The 23,846-nt window shown below is 47.4% G+C and overlaps 1 protein-coding gene across 7 annotated transcripts in view; it reads left to right on the forward strand.

The window, feature by feature from the left end:
- The window catches only part of ACACB (acetyl-CoA carboxylase beta), a 121,941-nt gene that overhangs the window by 16,531 nt on the left and 81,564 nt on the right, over nt 1–23,846 (forward strand). For 5 of the 7 annotated variants that reach the window (XM_047696370.1, XM_047696368.1, XM_047696371.1 and 2 more), the window contains one exon: nt 7,329–7,985. In XM_047696370.1, coding sequence (XP_047552326.1) covers nt 7,414–7,985 — 572 coding nt within the window. In that variant the 5' untranslated portion in view covers nt 7,329–7,413. Of the gene's footprint in view, nt 1–7,328; nt 7,986–15,063; nt 15,150–18,273; nt 18,522–23,846 lie in introns of those variants that run through there. The other 2 variants (XM_047696373.1, XM_047696374.1) reach the window with 2 other exon arrangements.

Below are 23,846 nucleotides of genomic sequence, written 5' to 3' on the forward strand. Positions count from 1 at the left end.
ACTGATGGTCGAACGCTGACATTCTGCCCTGCCTGGGAAACTTGCAGACCTGGCCAGATCTGAGTATGTGTTGTGGGGGTGGGGAGCAGTTGGTAAGTAAATCATGACCCCCAACTCCAAGTCCTCCCCTCCCCCACCAGCCCCCTCCAGTCTTCATTTGGTCTCCGTGCTGTACTTGTTGGTACTGAGTGGTTTCCTACATTCACGATGACTGGAGCCACGATTGCTCTGACACCTGGCAGCTACCACTTGGGTTTGGTTGTCAAGAAACAAAAATAGCTTTGGCTGAGCTCGTTTTTCAGGTCAGGTGGATTATTTCAGTGAAGGGCAACAGCTTGGCATGGCATGGTCTGGAGAGCTTCAATGGGTGGACTTCTCTAGCCTTTTTACTGCTCATGGGAGCTAGCTGCCTGCACAGTGCTCCTCCTGGACCACTGTGCATGTCTGGCATTGTTAGTTGACATGTCGCTCTGCTGCTCCATCTTCCAGGGACACAGCCAGGTGTCTGGTTTTATGATTGTATCCATGTGCTCGTTGTAACACTGTCCCTTTTATGGAATTTATTCATATCCACTTTTGGTGGGAGGGGGACAGTACAAAGGTATGGGTGTCAGGGTTGGATCTGAACAGCGTCAAGGTGCCTAGCTTCTCTGAGCCACAGTTTACTGAGCTGTGAAATGGAAGTTAAAATAATGACAATAGCTCTAATATCCATCACAGCCATTTTGAAGATTGGAGGCTGGCAGGCTTTCTACACTTGCAATCTGTACATATGTGTAAATGCTGTGTTTCTAGGTTATCCCAGGAGCAAATAAATGCAGGTAAATGGGGTAAGAGTGAGTATCCCCATTTTTACAGATGGGAAAACTGAGACCCGGAGTTTGGAAGCTTTCTCAACCAGTTCCTTTTGTTTCCGTGTACTCACTGGGAAAAAGTTCTAGTATGGTGGCCTTTGGGTCCCATGTCATTACTCTGCAAAAAAAAAAAAGATACGTGGGTTTTTCTCTGCAGGTAACCTCTGCAAGGTCGGTGTGGGGTATTAGATCCATGGCCCCTTTCAGAATAACTGCAGATCTTAAAGGATTTTCTGGGTGGGAGAGGGGGCCCGAACTGAAGAGAATTGCTGGTCGCTCCATTCATCAGAGGTTCCAATGTACTGACCTGGCCTGTACCTGCCCCCACAAGCCTGCCCACCTGCCCTTCCCTCCTCCTCCTCCCTGTGTCACTCATCATACGGCCTGCCTGCCATCTGCAATGCCCTGCCCAGCCAGCGGGGATTACCTGAGCAAATGCCCAAGTAGTTCTTGTGATGCAACCCTTGCCTAGTTTGGTCAGTTTCCCAATGAGGATCAAAGTAAAGAATGCCTTCTCGGGGTTCCCAGATCCCAAACCGCTGCAGCCTGGTTTTGCCTCGATGTAGCTCTTCTGTCTTCCAGGAGGTGACTCAAATGCTTTTCTCTTTATTCTAGGGCAAGGAGATGCTAGCATTTCAAATTTATGCAAAATGCCAGCTTGCCTTCAACTATCAGGTGGAGCTCAGTGTGTGTGCACCTGGATTTATCATTCTTTCAGTACACGCTTTTGGGGTACCTCCCATGTACCTCACACCAAGCTGGGCCCAAGGATCCTGAAATGAATGACAATCGGTCCGTGTCTCTGGGGGTCTCCAGATGGGCCTGGGGAGACCAGCGAACGCTGTGTTTCTCCGCTGTGTTGTCTTTGTTGCCACAGTGGAGGGCCGTGGGCGTGGATTCCTCTACCCCATCACACTCTCCCACCCAGGAAAGAGGCAGCCCTCTAACCTGCTGGGCTGCCAAGGGGGCCAGAGGCCTTTGCAACATTTTTGGCAATGCCATCTGCCAATGATTAGTTTCCAAATCTTCCTCAGGGGACATGTGTGAGCCAGCAGTTTCAGGATGCTGACCTTTCTCCCTTTTTTAAACTTTTTGCAAACTTGCTCTGTGCCAGGGAAGAGTTTCCTGGAAAGACTTCATGTGTCTCCCAGGAGGATTTTACCATTTGGAAATGGAGGGAGGGAGGGAGGGGAGGGAGGGAGTAGATCTGGGGTGTTCAGACCAATAGTGGTCACCCAAGGGCAATTTTGTCCAGAGACATTTGGCAAGGTCTGGAGACATTTTTGGTTGTCACAACGGAGGGGAAGGGTGCTCCTGGCACCTTTGCTGGGTAGAGGCCAGGGGTGCTACTGAGCACCCTACGAGGCACAGCATGGTCCCTGCACTGGGAATGCTCCAGTCCCTGAAGCCCATGGTGCTGTGGCTGGGGCACCTTGGGGAGAGTGCCGGGCAAGGGCATCCGACAGTTGGGCGCTGCTGGGCACACGCTTCCGTCCATCTGTACTTGTTTACCCCCTGGTTTCAGTTGTTTGGGGCGCTGCCTCTGGGAGTGAAAGTATTGGGTCTTAGAGCAGTTCTATGTCCCACATCTTGAGGAACTACCGACCATTTTCCACAGCAGCTGCATCGTTTTACATTCCCACCAGCTGCGTGCAGGGGTCCGGTTTCTCCCTGTCCTCAAAGACCACTTGCTGGTTTCTTCCCTCCCTTCCCCTCTTTCTCTCTCTCCCCTCCCTCCCTCTCCTCACCTCCTCTCTTTCCCTCACTTATTCCCTCCCTTCCTCCCCGTCTTTTCCTTCCTTCCCTCTCTCCTCTCTTCCCTCCCTCTCTCTTTTCCTTCCTCTCCCTCCCTTCCTTCTTTCCTTCCCTGCTTTTTCTCTCCCCCTCTCTCCTCTCCCCTCCCACAAGCCATCCCTGTGGGTGTGAAGTGATACAGCGCAGTTCTGATTTGCATTTATGTTATGACAAGGATACATCTTTCCATGAACTAGTGGCCATTTGTATATCTTCAGAGAAATGTCTGTTCAAGTCCTTTTCTCGTTTCAATTTCAGGTTGTCTTTTTGTTGTTGAGTTGTAAGTCTTATGTATATATTCTGGATATTAAATCATTACCAAGTATGTGTTTCACAGATTTTTTTTTCCATTCTGTAAGCTGTCTTTTCACTTTCTGCTTATGCTTCTGGTGTCACATCTGAGAATCCATTGCCAATTGCATGGTCACGACAATTTACTCCTATGTTTTCTTTTAACCTTTTTGTGGTTTTTAGTTCTTATATTTAGGTCGTCGACTCATCTTTTTAAAGAGGATTTATTTATTTTAGAGAGAGAGAGCACGAGCAGGAGGGGCAGAAGGAGAGGGAGAGAGAATCCCAAACAGATTCTGGGCCCTCATCAGGGCCTGATGAGGCATGAGGGCGTGTGGGTGGTGGGCTCAGTCTCATGGCCCTGAGATCATGTCCTGAGCCCACATCAAGAGTCAGACACTTAACCACCTGAACCCCTCAGGTTCTCTAGTTTTTCACTCATTTTGAGTTAATTTTTGGGTATGGTCTGAGTTAGGAGTTCACCCTCATCCTTTCGCTTGTGGAAATCAGTTGTCCCAGAACCATATGCTGGAGAGACTCTTTCCCCCGTGAACTTTTTTTACTTGTTTATTTTCTTTAGTAATCTCTATACCCAACGTGAGGTTTGAACTCACAACCCCGAGATGGAGAGCTGCACACTCTTCTGACGGTCCAGGTGCCCCTCTCCCACCACAATGGTCTTGATATTGTCATAGAAAATCTATTGGCCATAGATGTATGGGTTTGTTTTGGGACTATTCGTTCTGTTCCATTGGTCTAGATGTCTGTCTTTATGCCAGTACCACACTATTTTGACTATAGTTTCACCATAAGTTTTGAAATTGGGAAGTGGGAGTCCTCCAACTTTGTTCTTTCTTAAAGATCGTTTTGGCTATTTGGGTTCCCTTGCAGTTCCGTATCTGTATATTGCTTCAGGGCATAGGGCCACCTTACCAACAGAAAGTCTTCCAGCTCACCAGCTCGGGATGGCTTGCATTTATTTAGGTCTTCCTTAATTTCTTTCAGCAATGTTTTGTGCACCAGCATTGCACAGGTCTTTTACCTCCTTGGTTAAATTTAATCCTAAATATTTTGTTTATTTGGATGCTATTGTAAATGGAATTGTTTTCTTTTCTCTTTTCTTTTTTTTTTTTTAAGATTTTATTTGAGAGAGAGAGAGAGCACACCAACAGGGGGAGTGGCAGAGGGAGAGGGAGATGGAGAAGCAGGCTCCCCACTAAGCAGGGAGCACAATGAGGGGACTCGATCCCAGGACCTTGAGATCATGACCTGAGCTGAAGGCAGACTCTTAACCTACTGAGCCACCCAGGTACCCCTGGAATTGCTTTCTTTTCTTTTTTCTTTATTTTTTTTAAAGATTTTTATTTATTTATTTGATAGAGAGAGATCACAAGTAGGCAGAGAGGCAGGCAGAGAGAGAGGGGGAAGCAGGCTCCCTGCTGAGCAGAGAGCCCAATGTGGGGCTCGATCCCAGGACCCTAGGATCATGACCTGAGCCGAAAGCAGAGGCTTTAACCCACTGAGCCACCCAGGCACCCCTGGAATTGCTTTCTTAATTTCCTTTTCAGATTGTTCATTGTTGGTGCACAGAAGTACAACTAATTGATCTTGTATCCTACAATTTTGCTTAACTTGTTTATTACTCCTATTAGGGTTTTTTGTATGTGTGGGTTCTTTAGGATTTTCTGTACACAGGTATCTCTTGCTTTTTGAAAGTTCACGTTATACCACTTTCCTTCTGCAAAAGACCTACATTAGATCTACACTAGTACCTATTTTCACTAACTGGAAGAAACCCAAGGAGGAGTTTTGCTTTTAGGAGAAAAGGTGAAAAGTAAAAATAGCATTCAGCGTTTGTTTTGCAGAGAGCTGTTAAAGGGGCAGCTTGTACCCTGAGCAGTGGCAGTGGCACTGCCAGGCTTCTTTGGTAAGAACTACGCTCAGCACCTCAGCATCAAAGCCACCATAGCTTTGAACTATGTCTGTGAGCATCTGAGCTTTGTGTTGATTTATTTTGTGTATCCATTAGCAAGATGTATCCTAAGCTACCCAGAAAAGCCTAAGAGAAGTTATTTCATGGGTCTAGGAATGCTCAAAAATGTGTCCATATAAATTAATGGTAATTGCTTCTTTGCTTTATGCCATTTCAACTTAAAAAAAGGTTTTGTAAGAACTTCTCTACTTTTGGATAGCAGGGAAGCCTGTATAGGATCATGCCGTCTATGATTAGAGATGATTTTATCTCTTCATTTCCAATTTGGATGGCTTTTATTTCTTTTTCTTGTCTAATTGCTTTGGCTAGGACCTTCAGTACAATGTTGAATAGCAGTGGTGAAAGTGAGCATCCTTGTCTTGTTCCTGATCTTAGGGGGAAAGCTTCCAGTTTTTCACCCCTGAGTATGTATCAGCTGTAGGTTTTTCATAATTATGCATTATTACACTGAAGTTCCTTTCTTTTCCTATTTTTCTGTTTTTTTTTATCATGAAAGGGTGTTGTATTTTGCCAAATGCTTTTTTTGGTGTTAATTGAAGTGATCATGTGGTTTTCCTCTTTGTTCAATGAATGTTCAATGAACACTGATGGATGTTGAACCACCCTTGACTGACTTTTCTTTAAAGAGAAACTTGATGGCCTTAAAAGAAAAAAAACTCTCCTGGTCCTAGGTATAACTGGAAAATACCCTTGACAACATTTCGGAAATTCTGTTGTGCAAAGTCTGCAGGAATTATTCAGATTACACTGTTCTAGGAAAACTTGAGAACTTTTCCACTTCCCTTATGAATATGATGTTAAGGGATGCCTGGGTGGCTCAGTGGGTTAAGCTTCTGCCTTCAGCCCGGGTCATGATCTCAGGGTCCTGGGATTGAGCCCCACATCGGGCTCTCTGCTCAGCAGGGAGCCTGCTTCCCCACTCTCTGTGGCCTGCCTCTCTGCCTAATTGTGATCTCTCTCTCTCTCTGCAAATAAATAAATAAAATCTTTTTAAAAAAGAATATGATGTTGAAATTTAAAAAGAAAAAACCTTTTATTTATTTATTTTTTAAAAAGATTTTATTTATTTATTTATTTATTTGACAGAGAGAGAGAGAGATATCACAAGTAGGTAGAGAGGCAGGTGGGTGGGGTGGGGGGAGGAAGCAGGCTCCCCGCCGAGCAGAGAGCCCAATTCGGGGCTCGATCCCAGGACCCTGAGATCATGACCTGAGCCAAAGGCAGAGGCTTGACCCACTGAGCCACCCAGGAGCTCCAAGTAAGAACCTGTTAGATACTAAATTGATATGCTTGAGCTTTGCGGTCTAGCCTTTTATTTATTTTTTAATATTTCTGTATCCCTGTGGTAAAATTTGTTCTGAAATTTCAACATGTTCATTTGTGGTTTTGTTTGCTTCTTAACAATATTTACTTCGGCTCTTGGGTGGCTCAGTCAGTTAACTGCCTGCCTTTGGCTCAGGTCATGATCCCTGAATCTGGGGATCAAGTCCCACATCGGACTCCCTGCTCAGCAGGGAGTCTGCTTTTCCCTCTGCTCTCTCTCCCACTCATGTTCTCTCTCTCAAATAAATAAAATCTTTAAAAAAAACAATATTTACATCAAATAACAATGATCTACTCATAGTAGGCAGAGTTAGTGTGCCAGGAAGAGGCATGGGTAAGAAATCAGAATATCTGAATTCATGTCTTCGGCAAAATGAATTTCTGTCTGTTATTAAGCTCTCGCTTTAAAAAAAAAATTGATTTGAGAGGGAGAGAGAGAGCATGTGCAGGAGCAGGGGGAGAAACAGAGGGAGAAGGAGTAGCAGATTCCCCACTGATCAGGGAACCTGACATGGGGCTCCATCCTAGGATCCCGGGATCATGACCTAAGCGGAAGGCAGCTGCTTAACCAACTGAGCCACCCAGACACCCCTCCATTTCTTTCTTTCTTTCTTTTTTTTTTTTTTTTTACAACTTAATAATCACCTTTTGTTTCTCCTTTTTTCCCTCTATTTTTGTTTTGTTTCTCCTTTTGTTTCTCCATTTTTGTTTCTCCATTTTTCAGTTAATGGGCATTTGGACTGTTTCTACTTTTTGAGTGTTATGAGTCTGTAACAAGAGCCCTTTAAGAGGTGTGATCTGTTTCTCTCTTCCATGCATGTTTCTGATTCATGGTGAGCATGTGTTCATGTACCTAAATTAGAGATGAGAGGCTGACATCCCGAGGCGTTCAGGAATGTGCCCAGGACCACGGAGCACATTGTGGGCAGAGCTGTTTTGCCCACTGCCTTTGGCCTCTGACCCTCTCAGCTGAATGCACAGAACCCCAGCTGCTTCTCGCCCCATGAGCCCCTTGAAGATGGAAATAACTCAATTTCGTAGACTCTGAAATGTCTTTTCCTTTTTCCTTGCAGGTTTTCTGAATGATATTGCTTCTTTTTCTATCTTGTTTGATTTTCTCCTGCTTGACCCTTTCCTGGTTAAAAATCTGGGGGGAAAATGACAGACACTATGCAAGTCACCAAGAGTAAATCAGAAGGGAGCTGTATCCCAAGCCAGAAGCCCTTTCCAGCCTCAGACAGCTCAGGGGAGCCACCCCAGAAAAACAGTGACTGCAGCCCTCTGCCAGAGACTCCTAGCCAGGCCAAGCCAGCCTCCCACAAAGGTCCCAAAGATGCCTGTCAGCAGAGAACTTCCAAGCCACCCCCACACCAGAATCCCCCAGGAAACCCCCGTACCTCGGATAACAACCCTGTAGCACTCCAAGCCAATGGGACGGGGACCGAAGGCCTGAAGACCCTGGATACCAGTGGCCCGCCATCTCCAGCCAAGCCCCAGGGCCAGCGAGCCAGACCCTTCTCCAAAGAAGACGAGAAGCAAGAGCACATCAAGAGGCAGCTGATGACCAACTTCATCCTGGGCTCCTTTGATGATAACTCCTCTGATGAGGACCCTGGCGCTGGCTTGTTCCGAGAGTCTTCCCAGAAGGGCAGCCGGGCCAGCCTGGGGACTGTGTCCCTGGAGGCCACTCCGACTGTAGGCGAGTCCGAGAACCCCGTCTCCGCTATGAGGTAACGTGCCCTGGGTCCTCATGAGGGGGGAGTGCAGAGTTAGGGTGAAGGCTGCCCCCTTCCCCGCTCAGTCAAGCTGTCTGCTCATGCCCACGTGTTGAGGGTAGTTACGGAAAATGCAGGAAACGTAAATCTTGCCTTTTTCCTTCCTTCTTTTCAAAATTATTTATTGAGCATCTTAGCGCATCTACAGGGCCCTATGCCGGGAGACTGTCCTTTTAGAAGGACTTGGCCTGGTCGGGGAAGACGGCCTTGTGTGTGATTTGTTAGAATTTAAACTGAGTGAGCTAGGGCTGATAAGAGCCACACGGGACAGTGGGGGCCTGGAGGGAGGGCCAGTTTCCCTGCCTCCTGACGAGACAGTCATGTATTTGTTCGCTGGTTCTTTCAATGGGTAACTAACAACTGAAATCCATGCCTTCCCCTAGGGGTGCCTTCAGAGCAGAAACTCAGGTATGTTTGCTGGAAACCAGTGCCCATAGGTCCCTGCTGGTGGGAGTGTGTCCTAGGTGTGCAGTTCTTGGCTTTGTTTGTTTGTTTTTGTGGTCGTGTTCAAGCTTTGCCACCTCCCTTCCCCAATTACAAACAGAATACAGTAGTTCCAGGTGGGAAACGCGGGGAACAGACAAGCAGGGAAAAGAGCCACCAACCATCACTCCACAGGTCAGAGAGCTCTCTGCCCCCCTTCCAGGGTTTCTTCCCTCCTCCTGGTCTGTTCCCTCCACTAGGGGTACAATCTCACTGGCTGTTCCTTTCAGCACCTCTTGTACTCTCTCTCCCAAATGCGAAAAGCTTTATGAGGAGGTGGCTTCTTCCATTCAGGCACCCATGTTCCCAGGGAGCTTAAGTTGAGCCCTGGTGACTGGAAGTAGAAGGTAGAGAAAAGAAAAAAGTCAAGTATTCCCCATCCTGGTGATCTCCAGGGTGAAACTAGTTTGAGGTTCTGGAAGGGTTCAAGGAAGGGAAAGCTTCAGGGTCTGGTATAAAGTTCAACCTTGGCTCTGCCGCCCTCCACCCCCTACTGTGTGACCTTGGGCATGGCATTCCCTTCTCCCTGCCTCAGCTCCTCATCTGGAAAATGCTCACAGGATTCAATGGGATAATGTTTGTGAAGTATGCACAGGGTTGGGTACACAGTAGGTACTTAATAAGTGGCAGATTCCCCTACAGCTCCCTTCCTTGGCTTGTTCTTTATCCCCCACCCCCAGCACCCACTTCACCCATCACTTTCACATTTATATCAACTATCCACTGATCCCTTAGAACAACAGTACAAGGCTGGTGGCGGTGCGTCCCTATTTTACAGATGATAAAACTGGGACTCAAAGGTGAAGTGCCTTTCCCAAGATCACACAGCTGGGAGGCAGCAGAGCGAAGCTTCGAGGCCAGGTTCTCCAGACTGCAGACGGGGTTCCACTGTGCCTTGGTGTGGTCCCTCCAGTGTTTGCCAGCATTCGCGTTCCTCTGAACTGGTTCTTAACTTTCAACATGGCAATTTCGATAGGGATTAGGGAAAAGTAAGTGAAATGAATTCCCCCAAATTGACAAACATCCAAGATTATGTTAGAAGTGGATGTCCGACCCCGGGTTGCTAAGTGGTATCTAAGTAGGCCAGGTGGGCGAGATACATTTATCACAACAGCCCCAGCGGAAAGCAAGATGGATACATTGCTACTTTCAAGGAGCATCCCAGCAGGGAGATGGGAAAAGTACAAATAAACAGGTTAACTGATAATCTCTCAGTGTGACCAATGCCAGGAGGAAGACAGGTTACAGGAGAAGGGGCCCCTGAGGGGATCTATTTTAGAATGAGGTGGTCAGGTCAGTAGAGAGCTCTCCGAAGAGGCAACTTTCAGATTAGACTTGAGCAGGCCAACAGAACTTTCTGCCATGATGGAATTGTTCTAGGACTGTGCTGTCCAGTATGGTAGCCTTTAGTCACCTGTGACTATGGAGATTGACCTGTGGCTAGTGTGACGGAAGAAGTGAACTTAAAGATTTAATTTTAATTACTTAAAATTTAAGTAGTGTCATGGGTCTGCTGGCTATTACAACAGCACAGCTCACTGTCTTCCACCACCATTTTTAGGGGTCTTTGCTGGTTTGTGCTTAAACCACAGCTTTTCTGAGCTGGTGAATTTATGAAGGCAAAAGATCCTTAACTAAGTAAGGACCTATCTTTGCATGACAGCAAGCCAAAATATTAAATGAGTTTTCTGCCTTTGTATCTTCATTATGTAGAATCTTAGCACTATAGGTAAATCATTTATCATGCCTTATCCCAGGACTGGGGGGAAGGGGGTTCAGAGAGATCTTGGTTTTTTATAAACTGTGGGGTGGTGGGAGATGCAAAGTGCTATAGGAGGGCACAAAGAGGACACTGCGCTGTGTGACCTTGGGTGGAACCCTTACCCTCTCTGAACCTCTACTTCCTCATCTCCAGCATGAAGAGGCTGGAGCAGCCCCCTGAAGTGTGACACAAATCTCACTGTGCCTACGGTTATTTTGCCCCCAATTGATGTGCTTTTCAGAGTCTGGAATTGAGGATTTTGGCACCCAGGACAACTCAGGTAGTTCTGCTGGTGCCTCCCAAGATACTGGCATTTCTGTGAGGAATGTTGCAGGCTCCAGCAGGGGCCCCAAATGAGGGGCCTCTGATGAAGGAGACCAGCATGGGTTCGTTGTTCCTAATGACCTGGGATGAGAATCCCATGAGGTGGTATCTTCAGGGAATCAAGGCTTAGACCCTTGTCCTGGTGCTGCTGTCTCTGGCGGTTGGTTGGATAAAAAAGTTGATGTCATAACCTGTGTGTTCCTGCCTGTTGGAAGCAGTGATATCAGAATGAAGGTGAGGGTTCCATCATCCTCTTGTAGAGTTTTTGCCTCTGATGTTTTTGCATCTTTGGGACCCTCAGTAGCCTGGTGTTTGGCAGCCCCCACCTTGACCCTTTTGCTCACATCCATTGGTAGTGTCTTGGGTCAACTCTGAAGAAATGTTCAGGGGGGCCTCCCAATCCCCCTCAAACCCTCCAGAGTGTTGCTTTGCGGAGAGCCACTGCTGGGCTTTTCCCCTTATACAGGATGGAAATGCCTCTTCCCTGGGGCCCACAGGTCAAAAGCCCAGCCCACTTTCAGATGTGGGCAGGTAACTTGCAATCATCTGGAGGATTGAGGGAATGAAGCCTGATATAGAAGACCAGTGTGGTGATAAAGCATCCCTGTTAGAATCCTGAAGGCTCCCTGTATTATTATTTTTTTCTGATCAGCTGCTAAATAACCTGCACTCTTGGGCACATTGCCTAACTTTTGGGGGCTCAGTTTCTGCAATATGGTGGTGGCTGGAAGTGGGGGTTTCAACTAGTTCTTGCAGCCCTTCCCATGTCACAGACAGAGCTGAGACCTGGGTGGGGGGGTGTTATTCCAGGGGTCTGCACTCACGTGGAAGCCACAGCAAAGCAGTGGCAGAGGTATATCTGTGGATTCTCCTGCTGCAGGCAGGTTCTGCAGAGCCACTTGGTCTCCGTGTCACCTCAGGGTCACCTTGTGGTCCATGCTGCTTCCTTCCAGGCCACGAGCCAGGCAGCTGGATAGAAAAAGTGCCTGTTTACTTCTGTGGCTTGGAGGGAGCTCTTTTTGAATGATCTTCAACAGGGCCTTTGTCTTCCCCCTGTGCTCTCACGTTTCCAGAATACTTACACTTGCATCCCCATTCTGGGCCTTTGTGTCTGCTGTTCCCTCTGAACTGAGATGCTCACTTTCTCCTTCATGCCCTTAAACCTCCCCCTAGGGCCTGCGTCCAGGTGTGTGACCTGTGTGGTCAGCTCTGCTGTCACCCTCTTGAAATTCTTATTAACTTTCGAACAAGGGCCTCTACATTTTCATTTTACACTGGGATCCACACATTCTGTAGCCCATCCTGCCTGCCCTTCAAAGTCACCTCCTCTGAAGGGCCTTCCCTGTCCTTTGCCATCTTTATTTTTTAAAATTTCTGTTATTTTTTAAAGATTTTATTTATCTGAGAGAGAGAATGAAAGAGTGGGCACATGAGCAGGGGGAGGGATAGAGGGAAAGGGAGAAGCAGACTCCCAACTAAGCTGGGAGCCTAACTCGGGACTTGATCCCAGGACCCTGAGATCATGACCTAAGCCAAAGGCAGACACTCAACTGACTGAGCCACTCAGGTCCCCCCTATGCCATCTTTAAAGTATTCCCTACATGAACCTGTTTCTTGATTGATTGTTCTGGTGTGTTTTCACAATACTCAATCACTCCTGGAGATTGTGTCTTAAATTTCCTTATGTGTTGACTTGGTTGTTACCTATCTCCTACATTGGCTGACAAACTCTGTGAAAATGGGGACCATATGGGTCTCTGCTTTTCCCCACCTCCTAATCTAGTGTGGGTTCATGGTAGATGCTGCATAAATAAATGCATGAAGCAGTGAGCAACCCAGGCTTGCCAAAGACAGAATTCTGCATTCCTGGGGGGATGCAAAACACTTTATGATTGATCTAGGAATGAATGAATGAATGAACAGATGGATGGATGGATGAACAAATGAATGGATGGATGAATAAATGAATGAACAAATGGATGCATCAATGGATGGATGAAGGAAGGAAGGAAAGGAACAAGTGGATGAATGGATGGATGGATGCACAAACAAATGGGTGTATGGAAGAATAGGTGAATGGGTATGGATGAATGCACAAATTAATAGATGGATGAATGAATGCGTAGATGGATGGATGGATGGATGGATGGATGAATGGGTGGATGGATGGATGGGTGGGTGAATGGATGGATGAACGATGGATGGATGGATGGGTGGGTGGGTGGGTGAATGGATGGATGGATGGGTGGATGGATGGATGGATGGATCATGAACAGATGGATGGATGGATGAATGGATGGATGGATGGATGGGTGGGTGGGTGGTGGGATGGATGGATGGATGGATAGGCATTTTATTGTTGCTTTTTGGTAGCAGTAGCATTTTTGTTTTCATCAAACTCTTTCTGATTCAATCTTGTGATTTTGTAGACTAGTTTTGTGGTTAAACCCTAATTTTTCTTCAGCATTTTATATGGTTATACAATCTCCCTATTCCCTTCCATCTTCCCAGCTGGTGAGGGCAGGCTGTATAGACCCAAAGACTTTGTGTTGTCTGTCCAAGTAAGCTTCTCGTCTCTTCCCTTTTGGGTTTGTTTCAGGCCAGGGGTTGGGATCAGCTCTTCCTTAGACTTGGAGATAAATCTGGTGAGACCATTACATGTGACAGAATAGTTGCTCACATATTGCGAAATGAAGGTTACAGGGTAATCCCACTTTGGTCAACAAGGGGCAATGTGATTGGTCTGGGTCAACAAGGGGCATAATGGGTCTAGGATAAGATATCGGTTCAGAGCCATCTCCTACTAGTTTGTTATTCTAATAGTTCTACCCTGTGGGGTGCATGTATGAACTGAATGGAATGGGACAGGTTTAGAACCGCTCAACTATAGTCCTGAAATTTGAAGTTATGACCCAGAAGTTCATCAGTTGGCCATGAACTCATTTAGAAGAAAAATCCAGCTTGAATAGATGTGTAGTTCTTTGGAGTCTTTGTTTATCCTATTTTGTGTGAATATTCATGCCTTCTGCTGCAGAAATAGTAACATGAAAATGTAAAACATAAAGCTTTACCATCCCCCCCGCAAAAGTTCTCAAACTCCAAAGCATTCTGGTCCTGGGAGTTTTGCATTTCAGATAAGGGATTATGGGTAATATAATGTGCTTACAATGTTCCTGTCAATTAGTAGGCACAGAAAATGCTTGTGCTTAATAAATGTGTTTGTGCGTGTGTGGCTGGAAAGTCTATAAGGAATGTGTCAAAATAGTTAGCAATCATTGTCTTTATATGGTGCAGTTAAAAGTCATTCAAACTTTCTTCTGCATTTTCTAACTTCCTGCTGTAAATATTGTTATAACAAGTATTAATAATGTTTACTAATAAAACATTATAAAAAATCTTGGAGGGGTGTGAGCCAGTCATCTCACTTCCTAGATAAGAAGCTGACACCCAGAGCGGTTCAGGGGTCTATCAGGTGTCTATCAGGGATCATCCCAGCAGGATGATCATAGCTCCTGAGGGCCATTGGAACCCAGACCCTCAGCAGGTGCAGATCAGAAACTGGTCTGCAAACTCCCACTGTTGACTCCTAGCCTGGGCTCCAGGAAAGGTGTCTCCACCCTCGTCTTAACCTGTTCTTAGCATTAGTGAGAAGAGTCAGGAGACAGGGCAGTCATTAAGCTGTGTGACCTTGGGGATGTCACCTACCCTGGCAGGGGGCTGGACTGGGATGCTCTGAAGTCCTTGGTGGCTCTAGGAGACTTTGCTTTCGTTTCTTCATGTGTGGAAGGGTGCATGAGGGGCTGGGATCAAGTTTGTTCATTTAGAACCATTTTCTCCTTGGCTGGTGTGGGTACCAGGTGAGCCTAAGGACAAGGTCAACGTCAAAGATGAAACAGTCAAGTGGAGAAGCTAATGTTGGCTTCATTGGCTTGGAAGCATTTACTGTAGCCCTGCTGGGTGCTAGGCTCTGTGACAGTACTGTGGATGCACAGACGGTGGGACTGACCTCCTGCCCCAGGGAAGGCCCTCGGAGGAGCCTCAGTGGCCACAAGCCCAGAGCACTTCCCATTGTAGGTGGAGAGAGTGGCCAGCTATGGGCTGGCACGTGGACTCCTCCAGTCGGCTGTCAGGTGGCCTGGGCCGAGCTTTTCCCTTTCTGGGCCTTACCATCCTCCAGGACGAGGTCACAGTGAGGTCCCTACCTCACAGGACTGGTGTTAGGCTTACTTGAATGGCTGGGAGCCCCGTACTTCAAGCTGTGCCTCAGCGTCATCTCCATCATTCAATGTAAAGCACAGGTGTCCTACCCAGGACCCACGGTCCCATCACAGACAAGCCCCACCACCTCTCTCAGCTGCAGTTTCCTTCTCTGTCGAGACGGGATAATGCTGGGATCCACCTCACAAGTGTGCTGAGATCACAGGAGAGGAAGTGGCAGGGGCGGACGGCCGAGGGGCAGCCTCGGGTGCTGTCACTGGAATGGGCATCTTCCAGAGCTCTCCCCTGTGGCCATGGAGCTTCCCAAGCCCCGCCCGGCATATAGCTTTAAGGTATAGCAACCTGTGTCCACAGAGGAGGAAGTGGAAGGAGGCAGGTGAAGTGTCCCTGACAAATGGATGAAATACATGGGACCTTCCCTGCCCCCCTCTTCCCCTCCCTGCAACTGCTCGCTTCCATGCCGCGAGTGTAGAGTTTAAGAGACCTTTTGCAAGGCAAACCTCAGATCCCGAGGAAGCATAGTGAAGAAACAGCAGGTGAGCACGCTGACCGCTAGGACCTCGCTTCACCCTTCTGTCCCAAGTTGCATCCTGGGGCAGCTTGCAGTGGGCACCCCCAGGTGCTTCCTGCTTGTCATCACCCTCTGCACCTCTCCCCTGCTCCAGGTAGCAAGCAGGCCAGAAAATTTTTAATGGCCTATAAATATTTTTATCTGTCCCTCGATGAAATCCCATGAATCTTTTGATCGTGTTTTAATTTATTCTTTCCTCTATTGATGTAAGGAAGGGCTGGCAGAAGCCCCATTTCCCAAACTCTTTAGCTCCTAAGGTGTTTTCTGGGAGTTTAAGGGAAAGGGGGAGGATCTCCTGTTTTTGCATTATTTCATTTGTGGACTGGATATTGAGGTTCGAAAGAGGCTGGCATTCATGCAGGGAGCAGAGTGCCCGAACATCCCTTTCTGTCTCAAGTATCTGTATCCCGCTTTAGAAAAATCTGTCACTTCTGCTCTATGCTTCATGTAACACTTCCCCCATCACATATCAAGAGGGATTGCTTTATTTTTCTTTGAACAAATGCACTCTATAGGTGGATGGTGTCAGAGAAGTGGAGAGAAGGGGTTTGCTCAAGGTCACGCAGAGTGTAGGGACAGGCTTGAGGCCACTCACGGCTCAGGCCTTTACACTGTGAGGCTAGCCACTAGCAAGTGCACTCTCTTGGCATGTGTGTTTTGCCGCTGACCTGGGTTTTCCCTCTGCAATACCAACTAGTTAAATTTAGCCTCTGAGGAGTCTGAACAGAAGGCCTTATAGCACGAGACTGCCTCTCCAGCCAAGTTGGAGTGTGTCATTGAAATCACAATGACGGTTGTTTAAAGGGGATGTTTATGTAAAGGCGATGTTGTGTGTACGCGTGCACATTACTCTTTCCTTCCCATCTTCTATATCTTATAATGAAAGCAGAGAAAAATCCAAGTCATGACCGCTCTGATGACATGCAAAGTGAAATGCCTTTTTTGAGAAGTGAGGCGTGGCGGGATGTCTCCAAGGCTGTATTAGTGGAGAATTAGCATAACCACAGTGTTCAGCAGGCGTTGGGGTTTTGTCCATAGAGAATAAAAATCCAGAGTGATGGGGACACCTGGGTGGCTCAGTGGTTTAAGCCTCTGCCTTCGGCTCAGGTCATGATCTCAGGGTTCTGGGATCGAGCCCCGCATCAGGCTCTCTGCTCGACGGGGAGCCTGCTTCCCTCTCTCTCTCTGCCTGCCTCTCTGCCTACTTGTGATCTCTCTCCGTCAAGTAAATAAATTCTTTAAAAAAAAAAAAAATCCAGAGTGATGCGAGTACGCACGCCAGTGAGAGTTCTCTCCCATTTGATCCTTGGGGTGGGATAGAGGTGTTTTGAAATATTTTCATTTTCTGGTTTTTAACTGTTTTCCCTATTTTGAGGTGATTATATTTAAATTTGGGTCATTTAGAAGATGAAATTGGGGGAGGTTTGGAACTTTAAAAAGTAAATCAGCCTGTGGTGGGTTGGTTTTTTGGGGAGGGAGTGAAGACAAGGCCATGAAGAACCTGCGAGAAACTCTGAAGAACTGAGAATTGTGTTCACCTGTTTTATTTATTTTTTTAATCCTTCTGTTGAAAAAGTTACTAAATGGTTAGAACACAGCTAACTGGTACCCTCAAGCTGGGCCGCTTTTCCAATTCCTAAGGGTAATTCACATTGTGGCCACACAGAGTGGGACTCCTGGAGGTGTGGCCCCAGCTGTGCCTTTCCATGGGGATTCATTTGCAAACATTTCCATTATTTTTTGTTCTTTGTTGGCTATGAACATAGGCTGCATTTATTATTATGGAATATTTTCTAGGCAGTGTTTTCAATCCCTTTTATTTGTTATAACTCCTTGCAGAAGCATTCATTCATTCGACCTAGAACGGTTTGCCTGGGTTCAAGGCTCAGCTCTGTCATCCTTGGTGAAGCATGCATCTCTGGGTCACATTTCTTTATCTGCATTAGGGAAATAAAAACAAAAGGACCTCTCTGAAAGAAGACAAAGGCACAAAAAGAGCCCCCAGCATGTGTAAGTCTTAACCAGAAAGATGCTTATTCTTTAAGGATGTTCCTATTTTGAGTGTGGTTGACACACAATGTTACATTCGTTTCTGGTGTATGACATATTTGAGCATATCTGTACCTTATGGGGCACTCGCGGCAAGTGTAGCTACCAACTGTCACCATACATCACCACCATGGCAGCGGTGACTGGATTCCCTGTACTGTGCCTTTTTATTCCCGTGACTTATTCATTCGGTAACTGGAAGTCAGAAAGAAACCTATTTAGGGTCAGTCACAGGGCAGCTGGCGTCTTTCCTCTCTCCAAAGAGCTGCCTTTACCAGGTGACCTAGGTGGTCCAAAGTGCATGTTAGGAGCTCGCCCTGGGGCCAGGAGGGCCTGGAGCAAACACGTCCCCGGGAGGAGTGGTGAAAGAATAAGCAAAAACAGGAACTTGGAAGCCAGAAGTTAACATACCTTGGAGGGACTTTTACCAGGCACTCTGCTGACATCTGGCTCATATTTTAAATAAACCTCATTTTCTACCACTTCTCTATTTGGGTGTATTCAAGCACATTAAAGGCCTGCGAGTTTTTCCCCAGTTGCCAGTGTGTAGGGGGGGCTACCATCCTGGAACCCTTCTTCCCCGTCAGGGGAGCTGGGGAGGAAAGTAGCTAAGAGGGCTTTTCTAAGTCTCTGGCCACCTGCGCCTGGTGCCCAAGGTCAGCGGCTGCTCTGTGATTAGCCGGTCCGGGGGGCGGGGCCTGGTTCTGTCAGGGACAGGAGGTGGGGCCAGGTGAGGGGGCGGGGACCCTTCTGGGAGGAGGTGTCCGTTTGGGGGGCGGGGCCTGGATGGGCGCGTCTGTATCCGGACACTTGGGCGCAGGACTGTTTTGGGGATGGAGGAAGCGCCGGGCTTGGTTGGACACCCACAGGCTGCAGCACCACCCAGCGCCAGCGGCTCTCGGACCGCACCTACTCCTCCCTGTCTCGACCTGGCTGCCCTGCTGGGCCCCGGGACCAGGGTCCGCTCAGGAGGTTAAGGGGGGCAAGCTCTCCCTCCAGGCAGGAGCCAGGTGGGATTGGCCGGCGGGCATGTCAATATGAGCCCTGCCAAGTGCAAGGTCTGTTTCCCAGATCGCAAAGTAAAATAAGTAAGTCTGCAATTTTAATGACCATTATCTTTTGCCAACTTACGCAGCGTGTACCCCCGCCCCCAGTAAAGACAAGCTCTGCGTCCCCTTAGTACCACCTCCTCTTCCCTGCCCCCATCAAAGAAATGCAGGCTTCAGTTCGGCCGCGAGCTCGCCTTGCAAACGCGAGCTGACCTTGGTGGTTGGAGGGGAGGCAGGATTGGCCGGATTTGTCTGTGATGTTGATTGGAGGGGCCCTCAGGAACACACAGGTGGATAGGCTGACAGGGGCCATGCTTTCCTCCTCTTCCTCCCCTTAGCCTTGACAGTTGCGGAAGGCAAGCCTTTTTTGAAGTGATTATGAATCCCAGGGCGCGTCAAGGGCCACCTGAGCAGGCATTGCATTTAAGGTTATTTAATGAACAATGTGTAGGCATTTCTGTGCCCTAGCGCTTCCTGGCCCCACCTGCTTGATTTCTTGTCTTCATTTTATGGCATTAAAAAAAATTATCAAAATAATGTTATGTTTGTTGTTGAGAAGTCAGAAAATTCTAGATAAGCCGAAAAGAGGAACAAAATTCACCCATATTCACCTCCCCCAACTCACCACGGCAGATCCCATGATCTTTATTAACAGTTGCTGGATACTTCCTGAGCTCCTAAGCGAGTCAGGGAAGTGAGGTCCCTTGGAGCCAGAAGTACGGTTATTTAGATCCAAAGATGGAAGGTCCAGAGAGGGCAAGAGATATGCCTCAGATATTTAGCCAGCCCTCCAGGAGGGAGACTGACCTTCTAGTTCCCTGGTCCTTCTGCAAAGGAGAATAATGGGGCCTTCAGGGGGACCCTTCTTGGATTGCTCAGGGTGTGTCTGAGCAAAGGACCTGCAGAGGGGCAGGGGTCGGGTATGGATCATGGTCTTTCTTGTGCACTAAGTTTTTGGTGGAGCATGGTAGTCCTGTTTCTTGTACTTTCCAAGCCCTGACCTAACTTCTCTGGCAAAACCCTTCAAACCCTATAGTGTACCCAAAGCAGGCCATGTGGTCCACAAAGGACACATTCCTCACCCCCACCCCCAATCTGAAAGGCTATTTACACAAAAGTTTAACATATAAATCTTGAATCGCATTTTATTGTACACTTTAGTCCCAAAGAAGACTTTTCACAAACCATAAACCTTCAGGAATTGAAATTGTCTTATTATAAGTAGTTTCACTGCCCTGGAAATTCTGCTCAGAACCAAGGCCAGCTGCCATGTTGAAATGTTGGTTGGTGATGTATGGGTGGTTCTCACCCCCAACTGTACATGTGAATTCCCGGGGAGGGGGGCAGGCATTTGAAAAAGTAGATACCTGGGTGTGCTCCCTCCACCTCCAACAATCCCTCCATCCTAGGCATGCTGATGAATTAGTCCAGGTGGGTCCTGGCCACCAGTATTTTTAAAATCTCCTCTCGTGCTGGAGGGTAGAGTCAAGGCTGAAAAGCACTGCTTAAATCAGAGTTGGCAAACTATTTTCGTCCAGGGCCAAATGGTAAATATTTCTGGCTTGAGACCATATGGTCTCTGTCACATCTACTCAGCTCTGCCATTTACCGCCCCAGCAGCCACAGAGAATACATCATTGAATGGGTGCGACGGTATTCCAATCACACTTAATTTATAGAAGTTCGAAATTCATGTAATTTTCACATGTCACGCAGTAAGATTCTCTCAACCATTTAAAAATGTAAAAGCTATGATTAGCCTGTGGGAGGTCCAAAGCAGGTGGCAGCCTGAATTTGGGCTTTGGACCCTAGCTTAACGACTCCTGGTCTAGCCAAGATGGCCATCCCGGGAAGTGCTGAGGCAGCAGGTAGCCTAAGAAATCTCCTATTTGTTCCATTGGTTCCATTTGTCTAGGATCCCAAAGATGAGTTCAAAGTCAGCAGCCTTGATTAAGCTATACAGTGTTCTTTCTTCCTTACTTGCTTAGTGATAATAGTGAGGACTTTACGTCCATCAGGCCTCAGCAGCTGCCATCCCTGTTTTATAAATGAGAAGGGAAGGCCAGGGTAGGGTTGGAAGGGCTAGTTAATGTCAAGGCCATAGCCTGATGGCTCCATACTGGGGCTCTTAATCATGGCGCCCATGCAGAGAGGCACCTCAGCTAAAGCTCTTTACTGCACAAAATGCCCTGTGCTGAACACTGGACACACACTTTAGGGGGCAGACGCTATTAATGTTGTCAATATTGCCATCCTGTGAGGGAACTGAGGCAGCTTCCCCAAGACTGTGTAGGTCTTCAGAAGTAGAGTCTGCGTTCAAAGCCCGGGGGGATGGCTCTAACCTATCAGAGTTTCTGTTGACATTTGGGACCCTGTGCTGCTTTGTGGTGGGGGCTGTCTGGAGCATTCTAGAATATTGAACAGCATTCCTGGCCTCTTCCTTCTAGATGCCAGTAGCATCCCCCTCAACCTCCCACCCCCTGCTTAGTTGGGAACCCAAAAAATGTCTGCAGACATGGGCCATATGTTTCCTGGCCTCAGCTGAGAGCCCTGCAGCCCCACAGATTGCCTCCCTGATGTAGGTGCTTGGTTTTTGATGTCTAGACTATAAAGTCATTCCCATTTATCTCAATGATCTTTCTGCCTCAAACTTAGACTCAGGGTAGGGTGGGGTGGGGGGTGGGGGGTGGGCGGTCGGAGTCAGATTGGAAGCCCAGCATTGCCATCTGCCAGCTGTGTGACTTGAGGTCATTGAGCCTCTCTGACCCTCAGTTTCTTCCTCATGAGCAGGGAATTGTGGCCTTCCATGCGCAGGGATGCGGGGATTCAGCATGAAGCCCCCTGTGCCTGATTCACAGTGACACTCAAGAATGTTTATTCCTTCCCTCCTGGTGTTTCTGCCTGGGCTTGTGCCTGAGCAGCTGACTGTGCTCAGCGCTGGGCTGACAGCTCTGCTATGTAGTGGATTGCACATGAAGCCATTTCCAAAGTCATCCTGGAATAGTTTGGCCTCTGCCCACCTTGGAACAAATGCCCGCCAAAGGTCAGCCCTCCAGAGCCAATGCTGATTGGCTTCTAGCTTTGTCAAAAACAAATAAAAATAGTCAGTAGCCTGGAGACTGGGTCTGAAACAGGGCACACACTGTGTGTTCACCCACCTAGTTAGTTATGATGGGCTTGTGACCCACCTGATGGAGGGGTTCTCTCATCAGTTTTGGAATCAAAATGGTGGCTGAGAATGGTTTTTCCAGGCTGTGAAATAGTGGTTTTCTCCTGGTTGACCTTTTTTTTTGCTGTGCTTTAGGCCAGGTTGCTAGAGTTTTAAAGATTTTATTTATTCATTTGAGAGAGAGGCAGTGAGAGAGAGCATGAGAGGTGAGAAGGTCAGAGGGAGAAGCAGACTCCCCGTGAACTGGGAGCCTGATGCGGGACTCGATTCCAGGACTCCAGAGTCATGACCTGAGCCGAAAGCAGTCATCCAACCAACTGAGCCACCCAGGCATCCCAAGGTTGCTAGAGTTTTAATGTTTGTGTTGGAAGTGGGATGTCTGAGATGATCTGAAGCCAAAAGATCAAGCCAGCCAGTTGGGGAAGGCTATAAACAGAGTGGCTGGTTGGTGAGCAGACCCTGGCCAGAGGAGAGGCTGATGCATTTCCTGGTGAGCTTGGGAGATCAGCAGCCCCTGATCCTCTCAGTTTCACTGCACTGAAATGATAATAGAGTTCACTGGTGCCAAAAGCCATCTTTTACTTTCTATGTGTTATTTAACCTATACAACATAGTGAGGTATGTGTTACTATCCTCATCATACAGCTGGAAATGCTGAGTGCCTTGCCCAACAGATGCCAAAATGGCCAGAGCTTTGGCCTCCCTATTAAAAAATTCATAGCTTTCTTCTTATTGAAAATAATATATCATTAGAACACCTCAGTGGCTCAGATGGTTAAGCATCTGCCTTCAGCTCAGGTCATGATCTCAGGGTCCTGGGATCCAGCCCTCCATGGGGCTCCCTGCTCAGAAGGGAGTCTGCTTCTCCCTCTCCCTCTGCCCCCACAACACCCACTTGTGTTCTCTTTCTCTCTCTCAAATAAATATAATCTTTAAAAGAATAACATATCATTGCAAGAAACTTAACAAATATAGTTGGAGAAGAGAACGGAAACCACCCATAACTCCACCACCTGAGATGGTTGCCATTAACATTTTGGCGTCTGTTTTCTGAGATCAGGAGCCTGCAGGTTAGGGCCTTCCAGCCACATCTGCCTGTTTCTGTAAAGAAATAAAGTCACTAAGAATAAACTGAGCTACTTGCTGGTTGATGGGATGTAATTATGATAAAAGCACTGTTCTCATTTGCAAGATGATACTGACTTTCCAAAGTACTTTTCTAAGATCTTGTTTCAGTAGTTCCGTCCGAGGAGGTCTTAGGAGAAAATGTGCTCACCATTTGTGGTAGGTAGTGATTTTATCTCAGGCTGGAGATCTGTTCATCTGTCTGTTCATTCATTCAGGCCCTGTGGCTAAACCCAGTTGAGTGGAGAAAGTCTTCATTGAAAACATACCCTCTTGTGGCCTGGAAACACATTGTTCATTTCTCTTTTTGTTCCCCTGGCCCAGAGCTCTGTGTTTTCCTTTGTGATGAGCAGATCCTTTGGCAGCTCACCCTGGGGAGTGGGGCAGACGGCAGGTTTGTCAGAGGCTTTCCCATACGGAACTTGTACTAGACACGAACACTTAACATAGCAGGAAATGCCCACATCCGGCATTTCCTGGTGTGGTAGAAATAGCCCCAGGCCTACTGATGTGCTCCGTGACCCCTTTGCCTGTCTGGGCCTCCATTTGCCCATCTATAAAATGGAATTTTTCTTTCCTGACTCTGTATTTGCTTCCAATTTTCCTGGGTTTTGCTCAGATGATAGATGGAGGCATATCCATCCTTGCCCTTGCAATAGCCACTGGACACGTGTGGGTGGTTAACTGCTACCCTAATTCTTGATAGTTCTCAGCTTAGTGCCTTATCACTACCTTAAGAAAGTGGACTGAGGGGCACCTGCCAGGGTGGCACAGTCAGTTGGGTATCCAACTCTTGGTTTTGGGTGGGGTTGTGATCTCAGGGTCATGGGATCAAGCGTGCATTGGGCTCTATGCTCGGCACGGAGTCTGCTTAAGACTCTCTCTCCTGCTGCCCCACTCCGTGCTTTCTCTCTCTCAAATAAATAAATCTTGAAAGGAAAAGAAAAGAGAGAAAGTGGGCTGAATGTGCACGCCTGATCCTCTTCTTGTCAACGTCCCACCAAATGACAGCAAAGAGATTTTTTTTTAAAAAAGAGAGATGGAAACCCATCAAGCCTGGCAGAAC

The sequence above is a fragment of the Lutra lutra genome, chromosome 12 (genome assembly GCF_902655055.1).
Source record: "Lutra lutra chromosome 12, mLutLut1.2, whole genome shotgun sequence".
NCBI classification, from domain to species: domain Eukaryota; kingdom Metazoa; phylum Chordata; class Mammalia; order Carnivora; family Mustelidae; genus Lutra; species Lutra lutra.